General features: G+C 57.1%; 1 protein-coding gene across 1 annotated transcript; it reads left to right on the top strand.

Moving 5' to 3' along the window:
- Nucleotides 1-1,924: 1,924 nt before the first annotated feature.
- On the top strand, nt 1,925-25,287 carry RBPMS2 (RNA binding protein, mRNA processing factor 2). The gene is made up of 8 exons (XM_058033152.1): nt 1,925-1,984; nt 14,203-14,280; nt 14,866-14,904; nt 15,406-15,468; nt 16,262-16,412; nt 16,971-17,119; nt 24,904-24,973; nt 25,202-25,287. Exons 1-7 carry the CDS (start codon nt 1,925-1,927, stop codon nt 24,964-24,966), a joined length of 603 nt encoding a protein of 200 aa, XP_057889135.1. The 3' UTR covers nt 24,967-24,973; nt 25,202-25,287.
- Nucleotides 25,288-26,757: the final 1,470 nt, after the last annotated feature.

The following is a 26,757-nucleotide window of genomic DNA, read 5'->3' as shown; positions in this document are numbered from 1 at the left end:
GGCTCTCTCAGCACCTGATCTCTCTCAGCAAAGCCTTGAAAAAAGAAGCAGTCACTTTGCCACTGTGTGAGGGCTCCACGCACAAACCAAACCCTCCGTGCTGCATGCAAACAGCAGCTGCTGCTGAAAGCCTGAACCTAGAAAGGAGGGGAACATAAAGCTGATGCTCCCAGGGGATGTTTCATCCCCTCCAATACACCTCCTAATTCCTGTGACGGAATTCCTTGGCCCCACACGCTCTTGGCTGTGGCACCACCTCGGTGATGGTGTTTCCTGCACTGCCAGTCTGGAGCCAGACTCAGAGTGCTGTGGTTGTGCTGGGCAGTGCTTGTGCATGGGGATGGCTCACTTTGGGGTTACATTTTCACAGGGTGCTGGGAACTGAGCCTTGGTTACCCCCAGCTAGGCTCTCACCTCTCCACAACATTCGCATGAGCAAATCCACATATCCCTGAGCTCCTGCTGGAATGACACTGTCACTCAGAGCCAGGAGTGGACTCAGTTTGGCTTTGAAGTGACATTCAGTGCCATGGGGACAGCACAGGTGTCTCCAGCCCGGCCAGTGGAGGACAGGGAACAAATTTTGGCTTTTGCAGTTTGAGGAGGCTGTGGGACACCCAGGGCAGGACAGGGATGATGTTTCCCCTCTTTCACCTGGCCTCAGTGCTGGGGAAGCAGCACGGGCTGGGCACAAGAAATGCTGGTTAAGACAACAGGGCTCAGATCCCTGGACATCTCTCACTCAGCAGGGTGACCCAAGCTCTTGGGTTTTTGTACTTATAGCTCACATAGGACCAAGCTGGGGGCTGCAGTGTGGAGGAATGTTTATGTATTTCATTTTCTGCTCATGTTATCCAACCACAGGCTGTGCTTTAGGATGTGGCCAACTGGGCACCCATGTGGGCAGGGAGAAAGGAAAGAAGATGGATAATGAGGGTGGTGAGCCCCTGGCTCAGAAAAGCTGTGGCTGCCCCATTCCTGCAAATGTCCAAGGCCAGGTTGGATGGGACTTGGAGCAACCATGGCAGAGGGGTTGAACGAGATGAAATTTAAGGTCCCTTCCCACCCACAGCACACACGGATTCCACGATTCTGTGCCTCAACCCTGCTCCTCCTCCCCGGCCCAAGATCAGGGCTTTGCACACAGGGATGTCCACGAGGATGGTTGTGGGGCTGCCCAGTTGTCCCTGCTGTCCCCAGGGCACCGGGGATGCTGTCGGGGCAGATTTGGGGCTGCTCTCCTGAGGCTCAGAGCCGCTGTCCCGGAGTTGCAGGATCCCCGTGCTGAGCTCCCTGGGCTGCCGTTCTTGGGGCTCGGGGCTCCCACCGGGGGTCACAAGGATGCCGTCCCGGGGCTCTCGGGCCCCGGCGGGGCTGAGCCGCATCTCCCCGGCCCGGGGATGCGCGGAGAGACCGGCACAGCCCCGCCGAGAGATCAGAGCCCGGCGGGCCCTTTAAGAAAGTCGAAACCCGAAAGTTCATCAAAGTTGACAAAGTTTTTCGTGGAAAGGAGGGGAAAAAAAGAATTAAAATAACTCGAGCCCAACAACAAAAAAAACCCTCCCCGCGGTCCCGGGGGGCCGGGCCGGGCCGGGATTGGCGGCGTTGGCGGCCGGGGGCGGCCCCGGGCGGGGCAGGCGGGCGGGTCCCGGCCCCGCTGCTCGGTGCGCGGTGGCGGCACCGGGAGCGGCGGCTCGGGCTGGGGCTGGGGCGCGTCGGCCCCGCAGCTGCGGCTCGTTGCGCTCCGCTCGGCCCCGCTCCGCCCGGCCCTTAACAGCGGCGCCGTCCCGGGCCGCCGTATGTGAGCCGGGAGGGCAGCGCCGCCCCGCACCGCCCCCGCCACCAGCACCGCACCGGCACCCGCACCCGGCTCGGCCCTCGGAGCTCCGGAGCAGCCGGCACACCCCCGCCCCGGCACCCCACCATGAGCAACCTCAACAAGGACACCGAGCACACCAACGGCGGCGGCACCGTCGAGGAGGAGGTGGGAGCCGGCAGCTGCCAGCGGCGCCGGGACAGCGGAGCGGCCGGGGCTCGGGAACGGGGCCGGGGCTCGGGAACGGGGCTGGGGCTGGGGCTGGGTCAGAGCGGCGGCGGGGATGGAAGAACGCCCGGGTGTCGGGGAACGGCGGGCGGAGCGCAGGCAGCGCCGTCGGGGAACCGCGGCTGGGCTACCGGGGATGGAGCAGGGCGGGATCGGGGACCGCGGACGGGAAGCGGGGAAGGAGCGCAGCGCCTCTTTGGGGAATAGAGGAGCCGGTGTCAGGGCTGGAGCCCCGGGTCGTCGAGGAACCGGAGCCCAGGCGCCGGGGCTGCTGCGGGCTGGGGAGCTGGGGCCAGGCTGTGGGAAACAGAGTACGGAGGTGCTGGCGAGCTGTGCTGGAGTCCCCGGGCTGCCCTGAGGAGGGGCTGGGGCCGGGCAGGGCGAGTCCCGTGCTCAGCCTGGTGTCCCTGCAGCCCTGTGGGGCAGAGGGCTGGCAGGTCCCCGCTCCATCTAGCGCAGCCGGTGCCCGTGGGCATGGTGTCCTGTTGCCACGTCCCTGTAGCTGGAGGGCTCCCGGATCCAGCACCGTTCTGCCCGTGTGGGCTGCGAGGGAGACACTTGGACGATAGTGGAGGAGCCCCTGCCCTGCTCCGTGTGTGCTGGCAGCCTGGCTGGGGCTGCAGGACTGAGCTGACCTGCTGGCAGCCCCTTCCCCCAGATACCACTGCAAACCACAGCGTGGATGCTGCTGGATTCAGGGCTGGGAAGGCTAATGAGGGTCAGTCCTCTGTAGCCACATGCCAGAGCTTGCAGCCCTCCACATTTGCACTTTGGCTGTTGGAGCCATTGGCTGATGCCATCACCGCACCCCTGGAGCAGGTATTGCCACAGCGGGTCACTAGCTGCCCTCCACCTTGGAGAGGGCTCTGGAAAATGCCTGGCCATGGCGACGTTTTGCTGCAGTCCTCATTGCCTGGCGCTCAGCACCGGGAGGTGCTCAGTCCCCTCCCCTCGCTGTCCTCCGTGCGCTCTCGCCGCCGCAACATGGCGCCTGGCTTGCTCCACCACCCACCGGGCAGCGCGGCCCGCACGCCAGCTGACACGGGGCCACCGCGTCCCCTGGGCCCCAGCCCCGGCCAGGGGCACCCGAGCAATGGCCTGGAATGGATTGGCAGGTGGTGGCTGGAGCGGTGCTGTCCGCAGCGTGGAGCAGGGCAGAGGCGATGCGCTGGCGCAATGGGATGGGGATGCTGTGGGCGGCGTGTCCCGGTGTCACCGGGTGCCACTGCTGTGGATGGGCTGAGAGCCTGAGCTCCTGGGGCCCTGTGCCGCTCCTGGTGGAGGGAGGTTTGGTACCTGGGGGTTTCACAGGCTGTGCATGAGCGCTCAGAGGATTCTATGCCGCTCTTCAATCCAGTTATTGACTGGCGTTCAAAGGTCCCTGAGGTTGGTGCCACTTGGTGAATCCCATCCCAGTGGTGTTGCTCCAGCTGGGCTGGTGCCTCACAGGTGGTGATCAGGTGAGCTCCTGGTGCTGGGCAAGAGCCAGTCTGTTCCCCACTGCCGAGTGGTTGTTGGGCAAAGCGGGTGCTGGAGCATTTCAGGAAATCCTCACCCTCTGGAGAGGCTGGTCCTCCCAGGAGTGGAGCTTGATGGCTGGAAAGCTGAGTTGAAGATGGCATCCCTGGGGAGCGTGCAGGGGCTGGACAGAAGGGGCTCCTGCTCTCCGATGTGCAGCCTCCAGGAGCTGCAGGGAGGAGCATGGTCTGCCCGCCCTGTTGGATGGTCTGTGTCCTTGCTGGGTGTGTCCGTCCCCCTGCACCCAGGGCTGCAGCAAAAGGCCTGCCACCTGGGTTAGGCTGGGGCTGGTGAGGGTTAATGTCCCCATCGCTGGTGGGGTTGCTGTTGGAAAGTCCTTTCTCCACCAGAATCCAACAGAAATAACACTGTGGGTGGCGAGCACGGTTTGGGCTCCATGGTGGCTACCCTGAGCCTGCTCTGAATCCTTGTTTTCCCAGTACCTCCTGGCTGGCCAGGAGCTGTTCCTCACTGCAGAGCCTAGTGGAGGCATAAGGAGTGACCTTGTGTCCAGGATCCCAGCACGGTCTGGGGGCCCAAATTCTTGCCCAGAAGCTCCCCTTGACACAGAGCGATAAATACGTTCGGTGCAAAGTGGAATCCTTCAGTCCCAGCGCATGCAGGAGGGTGTGCTGGAATATTTTCCCACACTGCAAGGATAACACTGCCAGATCCCGGCGCTGTGGACACTCCCCCGGTCCCCCCCAGCACGCACCTCCTTCCCTGCCTCCCCGCGGAAGGGCGCCGTGTGCCCCAGATACAGCGGGGCGAAGCTCCCAAATTCAGCCTCTCCCTTTATCTTATCTGCGAGCCCCTGGATCTCGCAGCAGCCGCTTCCTGGCGGGTGACATGCGGAGGACAGGAATGCCTCTCGCTCCTCTCGAGGTCGTTAACGGGAATGTTAAACAAACAGGGCCTAATGTCAGTCCCTGCTGTTCCTCACCAGACACCTCCCCAAACGCCATCCCTCCCCACTTGCTGCTATCTTCTGTTTAATTTTCCAGGCAGCCCAGGCACCAATCTGCGTGGCTGCATCTCTCCTGGCAGCCCCGAAGGGTAGTGTGGGACAGGCCTGGGTGCTGCACTCCCACCCCTGGGGCAGGCAGAGCTTTTTCCAGCAGCTGGAGGAGCTCTCATGCTGCCCGTGGACGCTGGGTGTTGTGGCCATGGCTGCATGGCAATCAAACCCGGTGTGTTCACCCTGCTCTCCGGAGTGCCTGGTGCAGAAATGTTGGTTCTACTCTAGAAATTAGTTCTTGCTCTGCTGGGAGGTCACTGGGAAGTTGTAGGTGTGCCACGAGCAGGAGGGATCTGGAGCTGGCAGCTGAAGTCTGTGGTGATCCTGTGTGTCCTCCTGGCTGGTCTGAAGGGCCTGTGTGCAGCTCCATGGCTGCTGCTCTTGAGGTGGAGCTTGGGGATCCTGGATGCTGAAGGTGGGAAGTTTTAAATGTGAGGTGTGCTGGGCCAGAGAGGGTCGTCCTAGGAAGAAATAATTCCCTGTGGTAGGGTGAGGCCCTGGCTCAGGCTGCCCAGAGCAGCTGTGGCTGTCCCATCCCTGGAAGTGCTCAAGGCCAGGCTGGATGGGACTTGCAGCCACCTGGTCTAGTGGAGGGTGTCCCTGTCCATGCAGGGGATGGAACGGAATGGTCTTAAGGATCCTTTCTGAACTAAATTTGTGTAATTCTGTGGTCTTCCCTGTTGGTCCGTGAAAGGCTGTGGGTTAGAAAACTCTGTGTTGGAGAGGCAGAAGACTCTTGGCTTGCAGACAACCTCTTCAGTAGCAAATCCTACATCCCTTTTTCCTTAGCTGCTGCACTCCAGGGCTGCTGGAGCTGCCTGGGAATGCTGCTGGTGAGTGGGCTGTGTTATGTGCTGGATGTCTGTAGCGCTTCATGGACTGGTGCCAGGCATCTCTTGACTTCTGTAATCTCTGCTTGAGTGGACCTAGATACCTCGTGCATGTGTGGATTCCAGCTCTGCAGCTGCAAACAAATAAGGTTAGTGTGAGTCCTGGAGTCAAATGTCTCCTCTGATGCTGCTCTTCACTGTGAGGAACATGAAGCTGCAGTAGTTACAATCACCACTTGTTAATCCTCCTGCACTTGGCCTGGCTGAGGCAGGACGGTGCCTCAGAGCTGTTTTCATGCATCCTAAAGCCCCCTAAGTGTTGGGTGCAGCTTTCTGTCAGTGACAGATTGTTGGCTGAGCAGACACCCTGGAGTCACCGTGCACACAGGGGTGCTGGGAACTGCTGTGTTCCCAGACATCCTCTCGGTCTCGGGTTGAGCACTGAGTTGCTCTGACAGGAGGAGGGATGTGGGAATCTGCCCATTATCTCCTTGTGTCCTGTGGATACCCTTTCAAGGAGCTTCCTTCTCCTGTCTCACTCTCTCAAATCTCAATTTCTTAGATGTGAGTCTGAGCGTCAACATCCCAGCTCAACTAGTCCCTGTGATGGGGTAATTTCTTTCCCCTGCCAGCTGGGCTATTAAATGAGACCCAGCTTCAGAATGAGTCTTCCTGAGGAGCTGCTGAGCAGCACTTTCCCTCCTTAGCCTCGGAATTAATGGATTTTTGGTGGTGCCTGTGGAAGTTAGGAAGGGCCAAACTCAATGGTTCCCTTTCTAGGTCTCTGCTTTGCCCTCACCAAACTAGGAAGGATGCCCTTTGAGATGTCTGGGAGACAACTAAGAGTAGTCCAGGCTTTGTGGTCCTTCCTCATAGCTCTGCTTGAGGATCTGGCACTGTAGGAATTCAAGAGTCTTGCTGGAACTAATGGGGGAAGTTGTGGAGTGAAAGATCCTTTGACTTTGCTGGTCTTGGCCGTGCCAAGTCATGGAGAGTTTGCTGCTTTTTGGGTCACAGAGCAACTCTGCTGCCTGTTGTGGAGCTCTGCCTGAAATAAAGGCTTCATTTTGAAGCTTCACAGTGGCATGGCTGCAGAAGTGACGTGGTTAGACCTTGCTACAAGACTCAGCATCTTCCTGCACCTTGTGGGATAGTGGAAACCTGGTTCCCCCTGTGTGCCTGACCCCTGATGAGGGGCAGGGCAGTGGGGCTCAGCTCCAACACTGGAGCTGCTGGCCCTGGCCCATAGTGAGTGTGATCCTGAGCCAGGCAGCACGTCTGATGAGGAGGGAGTAGTGGCACCTGGTGACCCTTGGCATGGCAGAAGTGGGTGCTACAGGCTTGGCAAGGGTGCTCTGGATCCTGGTGTGCTGGGATGGCTGGAAACCTGAGGGCCCAGTGGGTGGCCTTGCCCTTGTGGAGGTTCTCCAGCCCTGCTGCAGAGCCCAGGAGAAGCTGTGGAGGTGTTTGGGCTGGTGCCTGCCCTCCTGTGCTGCAGGGGGTGTCAGGTTCTTGCACTGCTGTGGGGCCAGTCGTGGGGTGTGTCTGTGGGTCAGAAGCTGTTGGATGTGTGTCCTTCCCATCTGCTCCGAGGACAGGAGCTCTGTCTCCCTCAATGTGTAGCTGCCCTGGGTCACCTGTAGCAATGGCCTGAAGCGCAACGTGGGCCATGGATTGGGAGAGATCAGCCAGAGGACATATTGTGGATTTAGGTCGGCACTTCTGGTCCATATTTTGGCAGCACAGCCCTTCCCTTCTCTCTAGTGGCGCTGTCTTGCTGAGAGCTGGGCTGATGCAGTGTTGGCTCAGTCCTGGGGTGCTTGTCATCCTCCTGGTGTCCCCAGAGGTCTCTCAGTGTTGGGGTGACACTGCAGTAAGTGCTGTCCACAGTGAGGAGCTGCTGTGAGCTTCCAGCTCTCCATCACCTGGGTTTTATGGAGCACTGGTTTGCTGGGCTGTGGAGGTACCTGACACGCTGCATGGGGCTGGGGCATGGCCACTGGTGTGCTGCCCAAATTGGGTTGGTTTGAGGAGAGATTCCTCTGTCTCTGGATGTGTCCTGGGAGGCACAGCACTGAGGAGTGCCCAGGAGGAGTCATCCTGTGGTGGGGTGAGGCAGATACAGATGTGCTCAATGAAGGGTCTGAGGTGAGAATGTTTCTGGTGAGGGTCCTGCTTGCAGACCCATGTCTCCTGCCAGTCTCTGCCCTGGGGAGGAGCCCATTTCACCTCTGTCCAGGGCAGGTGCCTGGGTGTGGGCAGGAAAAGCTGCTCCATAGCAGGTGAAGCCCATGGCTCCAGCTGATGGTGACAGGTGTCCCCAACACCAGAGAGTGGCAGGTGAGGGTGTCTGCAGCCCAGGGCTCAGTGTGGTGGCTGGGTAGGGCCAGCATGGATGTGAGTGTCCTTCAGCACGTTGGCTGTGGCACTGGTGCCTGTCCCCTCTTGGCAAGGTGGTGAAGGCAGCCTGAGGGTGCTCAGCCAGCCCCTCCCTGTGCTGGGAGCTGCCCTGGTGGACAGAAATGTCTTGGGGATTGTGGGGCTGACCTTACCAAATGTTCCATCAGCTTTGAGCCCCTGTTGTGGCCCAAACCCATCTGGGTGCTGTTCTTTCTGTGAGAGGCTGCAGAGACAGAGGTGATGGGACCTGATAGCAGGAGCAGGCATCATGGCCAAGCCACACCAGCAGAGCTTCCTCTGCCAGGCCAAGGTCTATTCTTGGGTGCTGTGCTGTTGTGCCTGGGTTTATCAGCCCCCATGTGCTTCCTGCTCTCCCCGAGCGGGGCTGGTGCCTCTCCTGTTTCCCCCTTGTCAGAGTGTCTTCCTCCTCCCCTGACCACAGGGGTGGCTGAGCCCCGCTGACATCCCGGGCCTGACGTGGGGGAGAGGCTGCTGTGGCTGTGAGCAGTGTGGGACACCAGAGCCTTGGGGACAATGCTGTGCTTGGGCTGGCTTGTGGTCAGCCCTCTTTCCTCTGGGCTGGGGGGACGTCGGTCCCTGTGTCCCTTTTGTGCAAAGGCTGGTTTTGGGGGGAAATGCCTGAAGTGCTGGGCGATGTTCAAGGCCCTCTTTCCCCTCTGGGGATGGGTGAGCATCTTTCCAGTGCCTGGGAGGCTCTGGGCATCCGGGCTGAAGCAGCTCCCGATCCTCTGCCGGGGCTCGGTGCGATCCTGCCAGGGCAGCAGCCCCGGCTCTTGCCGCCTCTCCTCTGGCTGTTGGAGGGGAAACTGAGGCACGGAGCCGTGCTGCAGCCAGTTGCAAGCCCCTTCTCTCGGGATTCCTGCCCTGTGATGGAGGCTGCCCTGCTCGCCTGCCCAGCTGTCCCTCACACACCACACATCCCTCTCTCCCCGTTTTCTCCTCCTTGCGGTTCCTGGGACTGTGCTGAGGACCAAACCAGCTCCAGGTTGCAATGGCAGGACTCTGCATCCCCAGAGACACCGAGGGGAGGATCCCGTCCCATTTTCCAGCGCAGTCGGTGCGTTCCCCTCCCCGCAGCCCTGTTGTGCAAGCTCCCGTCCGTGCCTTATAAGTCGCGGCTCCGGGGCAGCGCAGCCCTGCCGCATTCCAGCGCTCTGGCGTCAAGTGGCCCTGGCGGCATCACAGCCACCAGCACCGGGCTCTGTGTCCCCTCCGGCCTCCCCGATAGCAGGCAGGCACCCCACTGGGAAAAGCTGTAGTCCATGTCCCTGTGGTCCATGTCCCTGAGCTCCTGGCAGCAGAATGGGAAGTGCCCTTGGGATGCTGTGGCAGAGCTTTGTCCCCGTCCTCAGCAGGGTGGCACGGGCTGGTGGCACAGGAAGAAGGCTCAGTGGACGTGTTGGTGTGAATTAGTGGGAAATGGTTTTTCCTGGTTTCTAGGAAAAGCTGGTGTGAGACTGGGGTGGCTTCCTGGAGAGGGGAGGTGTCCAACAGCACAATGTGGGGGAGGCATTCGAGCACATTCCTGCCCTGCTGTGGGTCTGTTGGGAATGCTCTGTGGAGCTCATGCTGAGGTGTTTGAGGCAGGCAGCAAGCCAGGGAGCAGTGGCATTGTCCCCTCTGTCCAGGCATGGGGTGGCCTTGGAGTGGTGCCTTAAACACAACCTGTGCTCAGGTGTCTCTGAGCCACGGCTGTGCTGCAGGTGCTGCAAGTGTGGATCCAGGACCAGGCCAGTTCTGGGGGGCTGGAGTAGCCCAAGCAGTGCTGTGGGTGATGCAGTTAAAGGGCTGAGCTCTCCAGAGGGGAGGGTCGGCCTTGCTGGCTCCAGGAGGGGGATTTGGAGCAGTGCTCTAACAGAAAAACCCCAATCACTGCACCCTCAGGGTACCTGTGCCCTTGCATCAGACACTTCTGACATTACTCAACCCTTGTGTGGCTGCAGAGCAGCTCAGAACTCTCTTTTGAGAGCTCTTACTGCAAAGCAGCTGTGGCCAGGAGCTGTGGGAGCACAAGGCAGGTGCTGCTCCTTGGCTCCTTTGCAGCCTTGGTGTGCCCTTGTGGCTGTGCTGGCCCAAGGTGTGTGTCCCTTGTGCAAGGGCTGACGCTGAGAGCTGGAGGGTGAATGGTTTGTCCTGTCCCTCCTCCCCCTGCGTGGGAAGCTGTGCTGGGATCCTCCCTCTCTGGCATGGCCTGGATGGTCCTGTCCCTCCTGGCATGAATGCTGTTTTCCATGGCTCCCCTCCATCTCTGTCAGGTGTTTGGGCTGGGGACATCCCCCGAGGGGAAGGGAGAGTGTTTTCAGCAGGGCCTGCAGCAGGGTGACCCTGCTGGGCTGTCCAGGTGAGGGCTGCTCCCTGTCCTGCTTCCCCCATACCCGTGTGTCCAGTGCAGATCCCTGGGTGGGATGGGACTGCTCTCACCTGGCACCACAGCCTAAGGATGAGCAGAAGAACACGGCATTCCTGGAGATCTGCTCCTGCTGGATGTCTGCACGTGTAGTTTGGCCCAGGCAGTTCCTGGTCCAGCCCTGGATGGATATTTTTGATGGTGGTTTTGTTTGGTTTGGTGGTTTTTGTCCTGTGCCTTTCCCCCTGTGGGGAGGCTGGATTTGGTGTTGTGTGGCAGGGACCTGAAGCAGGGCATGTTTTAGCAGAGGTTATCCTGTTGTGGCATGCTGGATTTTTCAGCCCTGGGTGGTATCACTGGCCTCTCAAAACCTGCAGGACTTGGGCTGTAGGAGAGTCCCACTTTGGTAAATCCACTGGAAGATGCTTGTCTAGACCCTGCTGCCCTCATCTACAGCTTCCTCTCTTTTGGGAGCAGGGGAAGAGGCTGGAGCAGGTTGCCCACAGTGCACAGGAGGCTCAGACTGGTGAGCTGCCTCCTGCTTTCCTCCTGTGGGGTAACCTAAATCTCCTTTGCTTTATTCCTGCTGTTGGAAGTGAGCTCCCCCTGGCTTTGCTCTCTCTGTCCCTTGAGAATATTGCTCAGGTCTCCCACCAGCCTCACCCTCCCTTAATTAACTTGGTCTCCCTCTTTCCTTACCCTTCTCTAGATCACTTGTGGATGTGCTGAATTGCAGAGATAAAACCAGCTCCTTGGTCTTGTTGCTTCCAACAAGCCATTCTGAGCAGGGCCTTCCTTGGTTTGCCTTGAGCCCCTCTTTGGAGAGGTTGGCTGGTGGCATTTGGAATTGCCCAGGCTTTGGAGCAGTGGTAGCCCTTGCTGGGTGCTGTGGCTTGGCTTTCCAAAGCCTTTTCAATGCTGTGGATGGTGACAAACGGGACTTGGGAGGCCAAAGGGAAACTTCTGGGCAGCGACAGGAGATTTCTTGCTCCTGTCCTTGGCAGCAGCTTATGGGGCTGGCACTGGGAGGCTGTTCCCTCTGACAAAGAGCTTTCCTGGGCTGTGTTCAGGCTGATGTGAGGGCCCCAACTCTGGCTCCCCCTTCCCTGAGCCGCCACCATCTCCCATCCTGTCACGCCTGTCGCAAGGAGTTACCCAGTGACGCATCACGGGGCCATTTACAGCCCCAGCAGGGATGTGGATTTCATCTGCTCGGAAGGAAAAATCCATTCTGGGGGCTGAGCGCACTTGGATGCTGAAATATTGAAAAGGGACAATGCTTTCACATGGCTGAGGCACATGTGTGCCACCACTCTCTGCAGTCCTCCCTGCCAGAGATGGCTGTGGGTCTGTTGGGAACGCTCTGTGGAGCTTGCGCTGAGGTCTTTGAGGCAGGCAGCAAGCCAGGGAGCCGTGGCATTGTCCCCTCTGTCCAGGCATGGGGTGGCCTTGGGGCGGTGCCTTAAAGCATCAGATGTGGGGTGGGATGGCTGGGGAGCCTGTCAGACTGAGCCTGGGCTTGGAAAGTGTTCCTGAGGGCTCCACGTGGCATCCTGCTTCCCAAGGCAGGGCTAAGCAAGAAGCAAGAATGTGCACTAGGGGCATCCCTATTGAAGGGTGAGGGAGTGGGAAGGGTGCTCTGGTTCTGCTCCTGAGCTGTGCTGGGCTACAGAAGGCTCCTCACACTAATGGGGGACAGTGGCAGCCCTGAGTCTCAGCATGCACAGGAGAGCAGGAGCACCCCAAGCTTTCCACAGTCACTGTTCATCCTGAGGGGCTTTACCCTGGGAATGGGATTTGTCTGCCTGGGCACAGGAGCTCAAGGAGGTGAGTTTCCATCTGAAAGCAAGAGAAACTTCCCTGTGTGGTGGAGTCTCTATCTGGCTGCCCCCAAACAATTACAGAGGCAGGGGCTCCTGTGTTCCCAGGTCTGCCTCCAGCCCAGGAGCAGGGCAAGCACGTGCTTGGTAAAAGTTGCATGTGGTAGCTCCTGGTTTTGGATACAGCCCACTCTGCCTGGAGAATGGGAAATGGCTGAACAAAACAAAACAGGGAGCAGACCTCATCTGCCCTGCAAACGTAATGGGGTCAGTCTGAGCTGGAAGCAGGCCAGGAGATGAACTCTGGCCTGGGGTTCTTGCTCCTTGTTCACATTGACAAGTGTCTTCATGACTTTGGTTGTGCATAACTTCCAGCTCTGTGCTGATTTACAAAAACCCTCTGCAGCTCCATCAAGCTGCTTCCTATGGGAATGGTGCAGGGAGAAGGTGCTCATGGTGAGCAGAGTTCTCCCAGGCCGTGAGCCTTCAGCACTTTCTCTTCCTGGTTATTCAAGTGAACTATTATCTATAACTTTAATGGATTATCTATTGAAATCCTCCCCTGGCACTGTGTTTTTTTTGCTTTGACATGAGTGTGTTTGGACTTGGTCCATGGTTGAACAGCCTGGGAAGAGCAGATGGCCACAGGGGTTTGACCCAGCACAGCTGCTCTTGGCTGGGCACAGCAGAAGAACTGCTCTGAGAGGGGGTTTGGAGCAACTCCTGAAGGGTCTGAGGTGTGCTGGGAAGGTGCTGGGATGGACCCAAAAATCTTCATGCAGTGATGTTCTGGGACTGCTACAGAAGTCAAAAGCTACAAGTGGGGCAGTGAGATGTTTCTCAAAATCGAGGGCTGTCTTTGAATTGGTGATGGAATTAAAGTGCCACGGTGGGTTGAGGAGAGGAGATCCAGTGTGGGATCTGGAGAAAGATCTGGAGAGAACTGGGGTTTGTTCTGGTCCCTTTGGACCTTTGGGATGTGCCAAACTTGGTTCTTGTGGCAGTGTGTGGTCTTTGCCAGTTTAGCCATCATGCCCTGTCAGGCTGTGGGGCTGCTGTCCTTGCCTTCATCAACCCAGGCCACGGTGCCAGGGACTGAATTTTTGTAAAGGCATCAATCCTTTGAGGTGGAGGTCAAAGGGCTGGGTGTGTTTAATCCTGGACAACACTCCCTAATGCAGGGAAGGGTTAGTGGACCTTTGATGCAGGGTGTCCTGTTCTTAGTGCACTTCTGAGCTGGCTCTGTGCTCCTGCTTGGGCACCCAACATCTCAGTACAGCTGCTTGGGCACCAAACCTCACCAGACATCTCAGTACAGCTGCTTGGGCACCAAACATCTCAGTACAGCTGCTGGGCACCAAACCTCACCAAACATCTCAGTGCAGCTGCTTGGGCACCAAACCTCACTGAACATCTCAGTGCAGCTGCTTGGGCACCAAACATCTCAGTGCAGCTGCTTGGGCACCAAACATCACCAAACATCTCAGTGCAGCTGCTTGGGCACCAGACATCTCAGTACAGCTGCTTGGGCACCAAACATCTCAGTACAGCTGCTGGGCACCAAACATCACCAAACATCTCAGTGCAGCTGCTTGGGCACCAAACATCATCACCAAACATCTCAGTGCAGCTGCTTGGGCACCAAACATCACCAAACATCTCAGTGCAGCTGCTTGGGCACCAGACATCTCAGTACAGCTGCTTGGGCACCAAACATCTCAGTACAGCTGCTGGGCACCAAACATCACCAAACATCTCAGTGCAGCTGCTTGGGCACCAAACATCATCACCAAACATCTCAGTGCAGCTGCTTGGGCACCAAACCTCACCAAACATCTCAGTGCAGCTGCTTGGGCACCAAACCTCACCAAACATCTCAGTGCAGCTGCTGGGCACCAAACATCACCAGACATCTCAGTGCAGCTGCTTGGGCACCAAACATCTCAGTACAGCTGCTTGGGCACCAAACCTCACCAAACATCTCAGTACAGCTGCTTGGGCACCAAACCTCACCAAACATCTCAGTACAGCTGCTGGGCACCACACATCACCAGACATCTCAGTACAGCTGCTTGGGCACCAGACATCACCAGACATCTCAGTACAGCTGCTTGGGCACCAAACCTCACCAGACATCTCAGTACAGCTGCTTGGGCACCAAACATCACCAAACATCTCAGTACAGCTGCTTGGCCTCTCCCCAGGTACGGACGCTGTTTGTCAGTGGCCTTCCTGTGGATATCAAACCCAGAGAGCTCTACCTTCTCTTCCGACCTTTCAAGGTAAGGAGATCTTCAGATCTGGTTTTTGGAGGGAAAGATGCTGGTTTGTGGGTGACCTGGCACCAAAGCTCTGTCAGGGGAAGTAGGGATGGCATGGGAGCCTGAAGCCATGACTTGTGCTCAGCTGGAGCCTGCCATTGGAACTGTGCTGCTTGGTCAGCCCTGCTGCTCAGCTGGACCAGCCCTTCATTAAGGATGTGTCCTCATCCCCCAGACCCTCCATCCTTCTCCAATAACCACCCAGGCTGTCTCAGGGCACGTGGGGTTCCCTTCTCTGCGCTCCTCTGGCACAGGGAGGGTGCTCTGCTTTCTCCAGGCATTAGCCAGGGCAGGGTGCTCACCTTTGTAGCTGGATGAAGAGCTAGAAAATTGAATTCTTCCCCAAAGGGCCAGGATGGAAGAGCTAAAAGACCTGCTCTGTCCCCAGTCTTCTCTACTGGTGGAAAAGAGGTGTTACTGTCCCTGTTTGTACTGTGGCCCTGCCCTGTGGAGGGCTGTGGAGCTCCTGGAGCTGTCGTGTTGTGTCTTGGTTGTAGCGTGGCCTCCTCAGGAGCCTGACACTGACTTGTTTCTTCTCTCCTGCAGGGTTATGAGGGGTCACTGATCAAGCTGACTTCAAAGCAGGTAACTCCTTCCAGCCTGGGTATTTTTGGCTTTTGCTGTCAAACTGGACATGCCAGGAGGGGAGAGGGGACAGATCCCATTCCAGTGTGTAATGCAGTGTCTGGGCCAGCACCAGCCACACTGAGGGGCTCTACTGACCCAGCATGTTCTCAATGTCTCCGTGTCTCCTCCTGCTGCCCTGGGTGAGCCCTGAGGCTTCAGCCCCAAACCTTGTGCTGCCATCAGCCTTCCCTTCTGCCATGCTGGGGGCTTGTCAGGGTGAGCTGTGTCCCCACATGTAAGAACACCAAAACTTTTATGGTGGGAGCAGATCAGAGCAGGAATCTTGAGCCAATGCCCCAAGCTCTGCTTAAAGGTCCTGTGCAGCTCAGGATGGTCTCTTGTGCTGGCTGTCTGGGACAGAGGGGGTGGCAAGGCAGCCTGAGGAGCTGGAAGAGCCTCCCAAACTGAAATGGGTGCTGTTTCTTTTGGCCAGACTGAAATGGGTGTTGTTTCTTTTAGCCAGTGGGTTTTGTGACCTTCGACAGCCGAGCTGGCGCTGAAGCAGCCAAGAACGCCTTGAATGTGAGTACCCAAAGTGCTGGGGGCTGCAGGGCTGGGGCCACGTGCCTTGCTGGGCCCAGAGTGAGGGCAGAGACAGGGCAGGGCATCTACCAGCGTGCCCTGGACTGTGGAAGTGAAATGGGCCTGCAGCATCCCAGCAGGGAGGCAGGAGAGCTGCTCAAGGCTGACATCAGCCTGGGCAAATGGATGCAAGCTGTCTCTGTGTAGTTTTTGAACTCTGGAAGACAGCTCTGAGGGTGTGGAGACCTGCTGTGACTCAAGAAAATATGGTGAGGGTGGTCAGCATGGAAAGGACACCCAAAACGATGCCCATCCTGAAGGAGTGTTGGTGGGATCTGGTCAGCAAGACATGGTTCTGCTGTGGTGTAGACCTTGCCTTGTGCTTTGTGACAGCTGCTAGTGCCTCTGCTCAGGCTGGCACAAGGTGTAGATGGGAGCTCCCACACAGATGGAGTTATTTCAATGCCAGTATAGACAGTTACCCCAGCTTCAGCTCACAGACCTTTCCTGAGCCATGTTGATATCCATCCCTGAGGTAGTGGTTGGTGAACTGCACATAAGGAGCAGAACTGTGTCCCTCATGTTGGAAATAGTGGCCTAATGTTAGTCAGGCCAGCTAGAAGTAAAAGTACATGGGAATTTGAGTGTTGCAGTGAGGTGACAAGAACCTGGGCACGTGACTGCAGAGTGGTGGCCTTGGTTCCTCAGCTGGCCTTTGCTCCATGAATAACCACAGCCTGTGCTTGGGCTGGAGCTCCACCTCTGAAAGGGCCCTGTGCTCTCTCTGTGACAGGGCATCCGCTTTGACCCTGAGAACCCGCAGACCTTGCGGTTAGAGTTCGCCAAAGCCAACACCAAGATGGCCAAGAGCAAGCTGATGGCCACCCCGAACCCCACCAACATCCACCCTGCCCTGGGTGCACACTTCATTGCACGGGACCCCTGTGAGTATGCTGGGAGGGACTGGGGGCTCGTGGCTGCAACCTGAGAGAGGCCCAGCTCTGAGAATGGAGAGGAGCCCAGACCCACCTCTGAAATCTGCCCGGGGCAGGGAGGCCAGCAGGTTGGTGGAGCCACAGGAGAGTCACAGGCATCTGGGCAGCCCAGAACTGTTGAGACATGAAAGTTGATACTATAAATCTTTTAAAGCATCCCTAAATGTGAAGCATAAAGGATGAGTCCTGTGCCATCACCCTCTGTGTAGCCTGGTGGGCTGAGTAGCCCTGCTGAGGCTTATGGGGTGAGCTGTAATGTGGCTCTGAGCTCCCTGCCCTGCATCCTGTGGCTGCTGTGTGGACCAGTGTCCAGAGCCCATGCGGGGCTGTAATGTGACACATTCCTGGGTTCTCCTGTCGAGGCTGAGGCTGGAGGAGCAGCTTGCACGCAGATTTGATACCTGATCAAGGAGGCAGCGCAAAGCTGTAGCCTGGGGTGGGGAATCCAGAGCCTGTCCCCAAAGCAGGACAGCCCTGGGACGCTGTCCCCTGTCTCCCCCTCCTTAGATGACCTGACTGGAGCGGCTCTCATCCCGGCGTCCCCGGAGGCGTGGGCTCCCTACCCGCTGTACACCACGGAGCTGACCCCGGCCATCCCCCACGCCGCCTTCACGTACCCGGCAGCGGCAGCCGCGGCCGCCGCTCTGCACGCTCAGGTGAGTCTGTCCCCGTCCCGGGCCGGGCTGGTCCCTCCCGTGTCCCCCCAGCCCCGCGGGCCGCGCTTGGCCGCCCCCGCCCTGCCCTCTGCACCTTGGCTCCGCTGCAGGGAGAGCGGGCAGGGCTGGCTGGGGATCTCTGACAGGGCTCCGTTTCTGGCTGTTCCTGTCGGTCCCCATGGCCAGAGAGCTCCACTGAGGGAGCGCTGGGAGGAAACGCTTCCTGCACGTAACATAGCTGTGAAATGTCATCCCGAGTCACAGCAAAAGCAGCAGAGCTCAATTGAGGGGCTCAGCCACACTCCCAAAGCTGGAGGAGGGTGTCCCGCAGGAGATAAGTGACCAGAGCCTTGCCAGGGTGAGGATTGTGATGGAGCAGGGTGTTAGCCACCCTTGGTGCAGGCCAGTGAGGAGAGTCATTCCATGCATGAGCCCCTGGAGGTGCAACAGCTACCTGCTCTCCCCAGGTTTGCCTGCTGACCCCTGAGGATGTAGGGTTGCCTGTACTGATCTGACAGATGCTTTAATGTACAGAGACCACACAAACCTTGAAACCATCAACATGCAAAGTGAAAGTCAAAACAGAGTAGCAGTGTCCTGGTTCCAAGTTGAGGTGCCTGGTTTGAAGCCCTTGTCTCTCCCTGCTCAGTGTGACCAGCCAGCTGTGCTCTGCCTGCTTCTGTGGTGCCATGGGAGACTGGGGCACTGGGACTGAGCACTGGGGCTTAACCTCTGCTCTCTGCCCTGCCAGGCAGGCTGTTGACTCCTACTCTTCCCTGCCTGAGTGGAGAGCAGGAGGAGCTGTGTCCTCTCCCCTTGCTGTCCTGGCTGGCAGTGAGCTGTGTTGGGCCCCTCCTGTTGCTTCCTGCAAGCTTTGTGATGGTAACTGCCCAGCTTCAAGCCAAGCTTGCTTCCCAAATGCCATGTGGGGTGGATGCCAACTCCTGTCCTCTGTCCTGCCCCTCTCACACCTGCAGATCTCTCCTTCTGCCCTTCTACAGGTGAGCTGTTGTTGGGCTGAAGCTCCAGGGGGGTAGGGAGAAGCACATTGGGGTTCAGGACAGGACCAAGAGGAGCACTGGAATGTTCTTCCAAGGACCTCCAGAGCCAAGCTGCTTCTTCACTGGGAACGTTGTGCTTGCTGGTGTTTTCCAGGAGTTGGTGGTGGTGCCCACACCTACAGGGCAGTGCTGTTGCTCCTCAATGGCCCAGGAGAGAAGTGTCTCCCTGCCCCTTGTGTATGTAGGGTGGTGGTCAAGGCTGAATTGTCCCTGGAAGGGAGGACCAGGAAAAATCAACCCCTCTGGCCTGGCTGAGGTGGTTGAGGGAGGTGAAACTTTAACTGCAGTTTCTTCCAGGGTGGTCAGTGGTGACTGTGTAGGGACCCTGAGTGTGAGGGTTAGACACCCAAACTTCATGGTGCAAAGGTGGGGAGAAAAGTCCACTTTTCTGGAGGGTATTAAGGAGGCCTCCAGCTGCTTCTTTTCCTTCTGGGTCTTAGTTCCTGCCCTCCACCTGGTGAGCTGCTGGTTTCTGGCCTCATCCTAAGACCTGAGGAGCTCCCTGTGTAGGTAGAGCTCCCTGTCCAAGGGTGGTGATGGGCTCCAAGCCTTAGGGAGCCCCCTTAGTGCAGCCCCTCCAGGCTGTTTTCTCTTTCCCAAAGAGGCTGCTGGGCAGTCCCAGCCGCTCCTGGCTGTGCTGAGCCAGTGCTGACCCTGCAGGGGCATGTGCTGGCACAGGATATGTTACCAATAAAATTTACTGGGGTTAAACATTACTCGTGCTGGCAGCTCTGGGCTGGAGCCCTGTCCCTTGCAGAGCTGAGGGTGGAGCACAGCAGGGAGATGACTTTTGCTCACAAACTGGGCTGCAAGCTGTGCCCTTAGCCCCGTGTGCTGAGCCCTCTGCCCTCGCTGGGAGGGGCTGGCTCACTCCTGTGGTGGGCTTATGGCTCAGAGCAGTCACAGCTCTTCCTCCTGCTGGACTGGTGCTGGCTGCAGGGCATCCATGGGGATGGCCAGAGCTGCAGCAGCTCCACAGTGATCAGCCTTGAGGATGTAGCTAAACCAAGGTCTTGTCACAAGAGATTTCAACCTGAAGGGCTCATCTTCTTGCAGAGCTGAGTTCAGCAGCGGGGAGAGGAGGAGGCCTGGCCTGGCCTCCTGAAGAGCTGCCCCGAGGGCTGGCAGGAGGGATGAGGGGCAGGAGGTGGTGAGAGGCTGGCCTGGCCTCGGGAACCCTTGGTAAGCCACTCCCAGCTTACTGGGATGTCCATGCCTTGGCACTGCTCCAGGCAGGCACCAGGCTGCTGCAGCTGGGACTGTAGCCTGACCCTGCCCCTCCGGGGACTCTGCTGACTTTAAGATTGTCCCGTCTGCCTTCCCTCCCTCCCACCCTCTCTCAAATCCCTCCTTTGATGTCCCTAGTGAACTCCAGCCATGATGCCAGCGCAGGCTAGCCCCGAAGCTCAGAGCTGTCCCTGGAGATGGGACGCCCTAGTGATGCCTTATTGCAGCTAGTGGAGTGGCTGTACCACAGCTCCATTCCTAGAAGTGTTAAGCATGATGGCAGCCACGTCTGGAAAGACTGGTAAGGTAACCATCTCTCCTCCAAGGTGCACTGTGGGATTTGCAAGCTTCTGCCCATCTCTGTAGCCCGTATCTCCTTGGCAACCCAGTGCATGGGCCTCACGCTACCCACCCACCAGAGCCTGGGGAATGAGATGCCAGGCCTTCTTTCTAACCCACATCTCCAACTTGGCAGCACATGACATGGCGCACACAGCATGGCACCATCTTACATCAGCTCCTCCAGCTGGGCCAGCCTCAGCCAGGCCCTGCCTGGGAGGGGAGCAGCCCGGTTGGGCTGGGGCAGACACCACCCTGCCACCCAGCCTGAAAGAAACCTGGTTTCTCCCCAACCTCGACCCTTAGAGGGCAACCAGAAGTACACCTTGACCTCACTCCTGGCACACGGTGGGGGAGGTGAGTGACGTGGTAGTTGATAGCACACGACTAAATTTTAGTGGGCACCGTAGACAACAGCACTTGCCGGTCACTTTGTTCCAGAATCGCCTCCCGGGACAGACCCTGCCCTGATCGTGGGTCTAATCTCACTGCTTTCCTCTCTGGTAATGGAAATGGAGCCCAGTTCCTCCCTGGAGCTTGACTTCTCTCTTGCAAGCTGAAATCCCAGGCAGGACCCAGGTTGTGTGAGCTGTAATGGAGGGAATCAGCAGCCTTGGGAGAGAGGGGTGTGTGGTGTAGGACACTGGGAGCTTGGGAAGAGGGAAGGGATGGGACTGGTTGGCAGGGGGATGGTTGATGTGTGACTGAAGGAAATGAGCCCTGGTTCAGTTCCCCCTGCTGTGGTTCTGAGCAGACCTTTTCCTCTCTCTGTGGAAGTGATGATAAGAAGAGAAGCCACCAATGATGAGGGGCCAGGTCTGCCTTTGCCCCTCACAGTTTTCTGAGTTATAATTTTCCCTCCTGGGAAGATGTGAAGAGCTTGACACAGGCACAGAGACCATGATACAGCTTGTCTTGTTCTGCTTGGTCCTGGTAGACAGAGCTGTCCATTGCTGGTAGGATGGAGTTGGGCTCCACTGTCTCTGAGGTGGAGCTGCTGGTCTGGGGTGCCTCTATAGCAGGCTGTGAGTGAGCAGCAGGGGATGCCAGGGCTCTTCTGCAGAGATGCTTCCAGCTGTGGCAGGACTCTGCTCTGGGCAGGACTTGCCATGGAAGCAGGATTTGCCCATAAAAACATGGCCAGAGGGTGTTGCTGGGGACACAGCTGATGGGTGCCTGGAGCCCCTGGTGGATGTTTCCAAGGCAGTCAGCCAGGGCAAGGCCTGAGGGCATACAGATGCCAGTATTTTTGGGAGGGGGCTGCCTAAGGTTCCCTTGAAGCATCTCCTTGAGGAGATGGCAGAGGTGGTCTCTGGTTCTGGGTCCAAGTGAGTGGTGGGTGGAGGGAGCAGTCCTGCATCGTGGTTATGCAAGAGCCTGGAAGGACCTTGGGACTTCTGGTGCTGGTCGAGGCTGATCCCATTGATTAAAGCTGAGGTTGGTCCCAAACCCCTTTCCCTTGCAGGGGAACAGCTGACAGACCCACCCTAGCCTGGAGACAGGATGAATTTTCTGTCCCTAATAACTTGCTGCCTGTTGGTGCTGTCGTGTAGGGACTTCCCAGGATCATTTCTCTCTGGGCAAGCTCCAGAGATGTGAAGCCTCTTGTTCAAGATGTTCATGGCTGTGGCAGCTTTCTAAACTGCAGTGACAGTGGTGGCATAGCTGGCCAAGCAGCCCCCAGCCAGCAGTTCCCTCCTAGGCAGGAGATGTTCCTGAGCAGCTGTCCTCATAACTGGTGGGTGAAAGAGACTGCTGGGCCATCAGAAGACACTCCCTGACTGGCTGAACACAAAAGAAAATAACACAACTTGCTGTAAAAAGGGAAATACTTCTTTGCTGCAGTCTCAGAGAGGGGTGTTTGTCCCTGAGCCATAGGAGTGCAAGGTATTGAACTGATGGATGGATGCACACCTGTTAAAATGTTCCTGAGAGGATGGATCAGTGCCTGCCTTGTCCCAGATGCTCCTTGCCCTGCTGTGGGATGGTTGCTGATCCTCACCAGAGCTCCTTGGGGAGATGCACGGGCTGGATCCCACTGCATCTGGTGTTCCTGGTGCTGGGCTGAGCTGCTCTGGTCCCACACCAGCCCCTGAGGGACCTTGCAGCAGGTGCCAGGGTGCAGTGCCTGCTCTGGGGTGGGTGTGGATCTCTCCAGGCTGAGCATCTCAGCAGCACCAGTGAGGATGTGCTCTGCACTTCAGCAGCTTGGCAGCAAGATGCAGCCCTTAGATGTGTTGTTTGGATCTCCCTGGAGACCATTCCAGCTGTAGATAGGTCAGAGCTCTGAGATGCTGGGGCTGGCTGCAGACCTAGAGGTAATAAGGAGGAAAGGCAGGTCCTCCAAGCCAAAGGTGCCCTGAGGAGGGTCCTGTGTGTTTGGGCCTTGCTCCACCTCTTCTGAAGGATTTGCCCTCCCTGAGGATGGTGGACAGTTGGATACTTAAATTCTGAGGGCAATTGGGAGAGACAAAGGAGGTGTTGACAAGGAGAGTGATGCTCTGATGGGCTGTTTCTCTGCCCCATTTATAATTTCATTGTGACTTTCAGGCAGCTGCTGGTGTTGTGCTGCAGAAAGGGAGAGGTTCCTGCCTCTGGGAGAGGTGGCAGGCAGAGGCACACATTTCTCCTCTCCAGCTGTTCCTGGGACAGATGTTGAAGGCTGCTGCAGTTGGCCAGCAGTGGCTGCCTCATCCCTGTGAGCAGGAGATGTGTTGGTGGTGTGACCAGACTCCTTTCCAACTGTGAGCTAATGCCTCTCCAGAAACAACAGTGTCTCTTCCAGTAAAAACCTCTCTTGCTCTGCTTTCCTCACCCAGTGCTGAACATCTCCATCAGTTCTCAGCTTCCTCCTTGATGGATGTAGTATTTGGAGGAGCGTGAAGAGAAAACTGCCTAGAGAGCGTGTCCTCTTGGCTATCTGCTCCCTCTAATCCAGTGTTTTCTGCTGGCTTTGGGAACTTCCCCCCCTACTGAGTTCCTGCCTCGTCCCATCAAGCCCTTAATCTTTCTGTGGGCTGAAAGGCCTGGCAGGTCACTCCCTCCCCCTGCCAGCATGTCAGGGCCTTGGGCTGTACCCAGGATTGTCACATCTGCAGCAGCTCCTGCAGGGCTGGGCTGTGGGGCCACGGTGGCTCAGCTGGCTGGGTTTGGTGTGTGAGCACTGCAGACCTGCAGGAGGAGGGCAAGGAGGGGTGGTCCATTGCACCGATGGTTTAGTGGCCATGAACTACGAGCTAATTAGCTCAGAACAGAGCTACAGGGCGTGTTCTAAGAGCAAAGCAGCCCTTCTGTTCAAAGTGCTGCGGTTCTGCAGGGGGAACAGAAGGTGGCTCTGAGGCAGGATGGAGGGCACCAGGCTGGGCTGGCTGTGCATGGCCTGGCTGTGCTGCTTCTCCAGCAGCTCTCAGGGTTAAGCTCTTGCAGCCTTGTGAAGGAAGGGGGAGTTTCCTGTGGGCAGGAGGAAACTGCTTCCAGCTGTGGGAGACACTGGCCAGGGAGCACGGCTGCAGAGGAGATGTGGCTCAGCTGAGCAAGCTCCTCCTGGTGACAGGGACAAGGAACCCCTGTCCTTGCTCTGGCAGCTGCTGTGGTGGCCCTGGAAGGTGTCAGTGATGCTGCTGCCCGTGCCCAGCCTTCCTGGGTGGTGGCTGTGCACAGTGACTGGGCAGCAAAGGTCCCTCTCCAGGCTAGAGGAGAAGGGAAAGGACACTCTGGGTGGCACTTTGGTGCTGGCACCCCTCACTGGGGAGGAGGGTCTCCATGTCCTTGATTGCCGTGACTGGGATGCTGTGCCATGGAGTGAGGTATGGGCTCAGCTGGGAGCTGATTTAGGGGCACCCCCTTGCCTTGTGAAGGTGTCTGGCAAGAGCCCAGCAGATGATGGAAGCGTGGAATGGTTCGAGTTAGTAAACACCTTAAACCAATCCCATTCCACCCCCATGCCATGTGCAGGGACATTAGACCAGGTTTATCAAGTCTTGCCCAGACTGGCTTTGTTCTGAGCTGATGAGAGGCTCCAGTGAGGACAGAGCTGCTGCTGAGTGGCAGGGCTCAGTTAGGAGGAGCCTTCTCAAGGCCCATGGCTCGTGTGGCTGCAGTTCCTGGCACTGCAGTCCCAATGGGAGAACTTGGGATTCTGTTCTCCCTGTGGTGGGGGGAACTTGGCCACTGCAGGCAGCAGTGCAGAGGTTGTGGCAGCCTGCTGCACATCCTTGGGAGAGGAGCATCTAGCCAGGCTTGTCTGGGTGAGGGGACAGACAGCTGTGCCAGGATGAATGGGACAAGGGGAGTGGCTCACAGGGGGCTCCAGGGGGTTTTCTGCCACTTTCTCCCCATCTTAGAACCAGGTCCATCATTGTGCTGATTCCCAGCCCTGAATGTGCTGAGGCTGTGCTTCTCTCCTGGTGGCTGGGGAGGGAGGACTGAGGGGTGGCTCCAGCAGCAGGACCAAGCTCCAAGCTGCAGTTGCTGCTCCTGCTGCTGGATCAGTGCTCAGTCAAGTGCCATGGGCTTGTCTCCTCTGCTGTCAGGCTTGGAGCTGCTGATGCAGCCCAGCTGGACACACGGGCCCTGCTGACCAGATGGGATCATCTGGATGTCCCAGGCTGTGGGGCTGGGTGTTGCCAGCTCATTGTGTCTCCTAAGGGGCTGCAAAGCGTCTGTTCAGCTACTGTCCCTTGTTTGTTTGTCTGTTAGGTCCCCATCCAGCCATTTCCTTGGCAAGGAGCAGGTCTGAGAAATAGATGTGGCAGCAAGCACCTGCCTCCAAGGCTTCCAAGGGAAGCCTCCAAGTCTTGCTGGTTTGCAGCTCTTCCAAGTTCTTCCCATGCTGTGGTTTGCCTGGAGCCACTCCTGGTAGCAGAGTTGGGGCTTGGAAAACTCCATGGGCATCTGCTGTAGTAGATGAGCCAATTCTTCCCCCTTCATGTCCTTTAGAGGTTGTCTGGTTTTAATGTGTGGTCTTGAGATCTTCCTTTGGCTGGCTGAGGGTGGAGCTACTCAAGGAGTATTTGGAGCTCACCCTGGAGCCTCCTTTCCCGTGCTGGAGACATCTTTGCTCCATGGACCTTGCACATGGCTTGGAGGAGCTGAAGGTTTGTGCTCTGGCTGAGGTGATCCTGGATCATGGACCTCTGCCGTGGCTTTCTTTTCCAGATGCGCTGGTACCCTCCCTCTGAAGCTACCCAGCAAGGATGGAAGTCTCGTCAGTTTTGTTAGTTCATTAGTAAGTAATTAATTTCTCTTGGAGTCAGGTCTTTGTCTTGCTCTTCCTTGGGCTCTTGTGGGGAGGAGGGATGGGAGCTTGGGCTCAGCCCAACACCCACCCAGGGATGTGGTTGGGTTTCCTGGACGGGAGCAGGGAGACCCCAAGCCCTGGGCTGGGGTGGAGGCAGTGGGGGACCCTCAGGACACGGCTCCAGCTGGCCCTGCTCACCGTGCTCCTCTCCCACAGTGTCTCTCCTGGGCTTGTGTTCCTCCTCCCTGCCTCTCCTCAGCGGGATGTGCCAGGGACGATCGCTCCCCTCCTCTGGATTGGGTTCGTGGCCAGAGGACAACGCGCCCGCCCCGCCGCGCTGCCCCCGGGGCTGCCAGCACCCCTTTCCCTGGACTGTGAAGCCATCGTGGCCCCAGCCACGGGCTGTGTGCTGCCTCCATCCCTCCCTCCATCCATCCCCAGGACCTCCTCCCTGCCTGAGCTTTGCCATCCGGCTGCACTGAAACCCAGCCGGGGCCAGGTCCTGGGCGTCCCCAGCTCCCCCTGCCCCGGGGGCAGCTCGGCTGAAGGAATCGAAAGGCAAAAATGGGTTTTGCATGTTTTCTGGCATGAATTAAAACACTTAACTTGTGTCTGTGTGAGTGTAAGTTTGTTTGTTCTAGCGTTTGTGTAACCGTTAGCAACAGGTCTTGGCCCAACGGATTGATCCATCAAGGTTTTCCTCTTGCTTCGGTGAAGACTTGGCTTTGAGAAATACTAACTGTCCTTGTCTCACCCCTTCTCCCACCTCCACCCTCCCCTCCCCAGGATGACCAGAAAAAATTTGAAAAATGCTTTTTTTTTTTGCCTTTTTTTTTTTTTAAAGTATGATGCACTGGGTTTTTGTTCTCATCCATTCTGCTTGTTTTAAAGTCAGGGTTATTATATTATTTTTTTCCTTCTTCAAACTTCTATATATAGAACAGCTGTAAAATATCTAACCTCTTTTTTTTTTTTTTCCCCCACATTCTTCTGATTGGAGAGCATCCAGTCTTGCCAAATAATCAGCCATCCTTATGGGAATACCGAACAAAAAAAAAAAAAAGTACGAGTATTTTTGTACCATGTGTAATAAGGAAATATTTATGCATCATAAAGAATTTCTTGTGTGTTTGTGTGCAATTAATTATTATTATTATTATTAAAGAGAAATTGTAATCCTGTAAGATAAGTTAATGTTCAGTTAAAAGCTTGAAAAAGAACGGTTGTCTTCTGTACCAATGATTCAGTCAGGCATAGTAAACAAGAAATTGTGCAATTTTTGTTTTAGCATCTTATTGCTTGGTATTGAAGTGCTTTAAGTATTATCTGACCATGGCTGTCTCGCTTGTATTAAAAGATTTGAGAATAAGTTGCTCTATAATTGCTGATCCTATGAGAATGTGAAACTGGATAATATATGAAATGCAACCAAAAAAAAAATATATATACCCAGAGGCTGCTGTGACTTTTTCTGTGGTCTGGGGTGTTTTCTTGTGGGAATGGTGTGGGATGCTGCAGGCCTGGCCTGGCCCCGTTTCCCAGGCTGGGAGGATGCGGGCTGCTTTGGGATGCAGCTGAGGATGAGGAGCTGGCTCTTCCCTACCCCTGGGAGCAGGGCAAGCCCTGGCCTGGCTGGGGCTGTGCTGTGGGGGTTGGTGGTGTGAAGCTCTGCTGGAGGCCTCTGCGAGGGCAGCCCTGAGCTCTCTTGGATGTTTTTATTCCCCCTTCCCGGTGGCTGTGAGGCTGAGGCCTCTCCTCTGTGCCAGCAGAGC

The sequence above is a fragment of the Melospiza georgiana genome, chromosome 13, assembly GCF_028018845.1.
Source record: "Melospiza georgiana isolate bMelGeo1 chromosome 13, bMelGeo1.pri, whole genome shotgun sequence".
NCBI classification, from domain to species: Eukaryota; Metazoa; Chordata; class Aves; order Passeriformes; family Passerellidae; genus Melospiza; species Melospiza georgiana.
The sequence above is the reverse complement of the archived record's forward strand: the minus strand, read 5'-3'. Positions and strand labels throughout refer to the sequence as shown.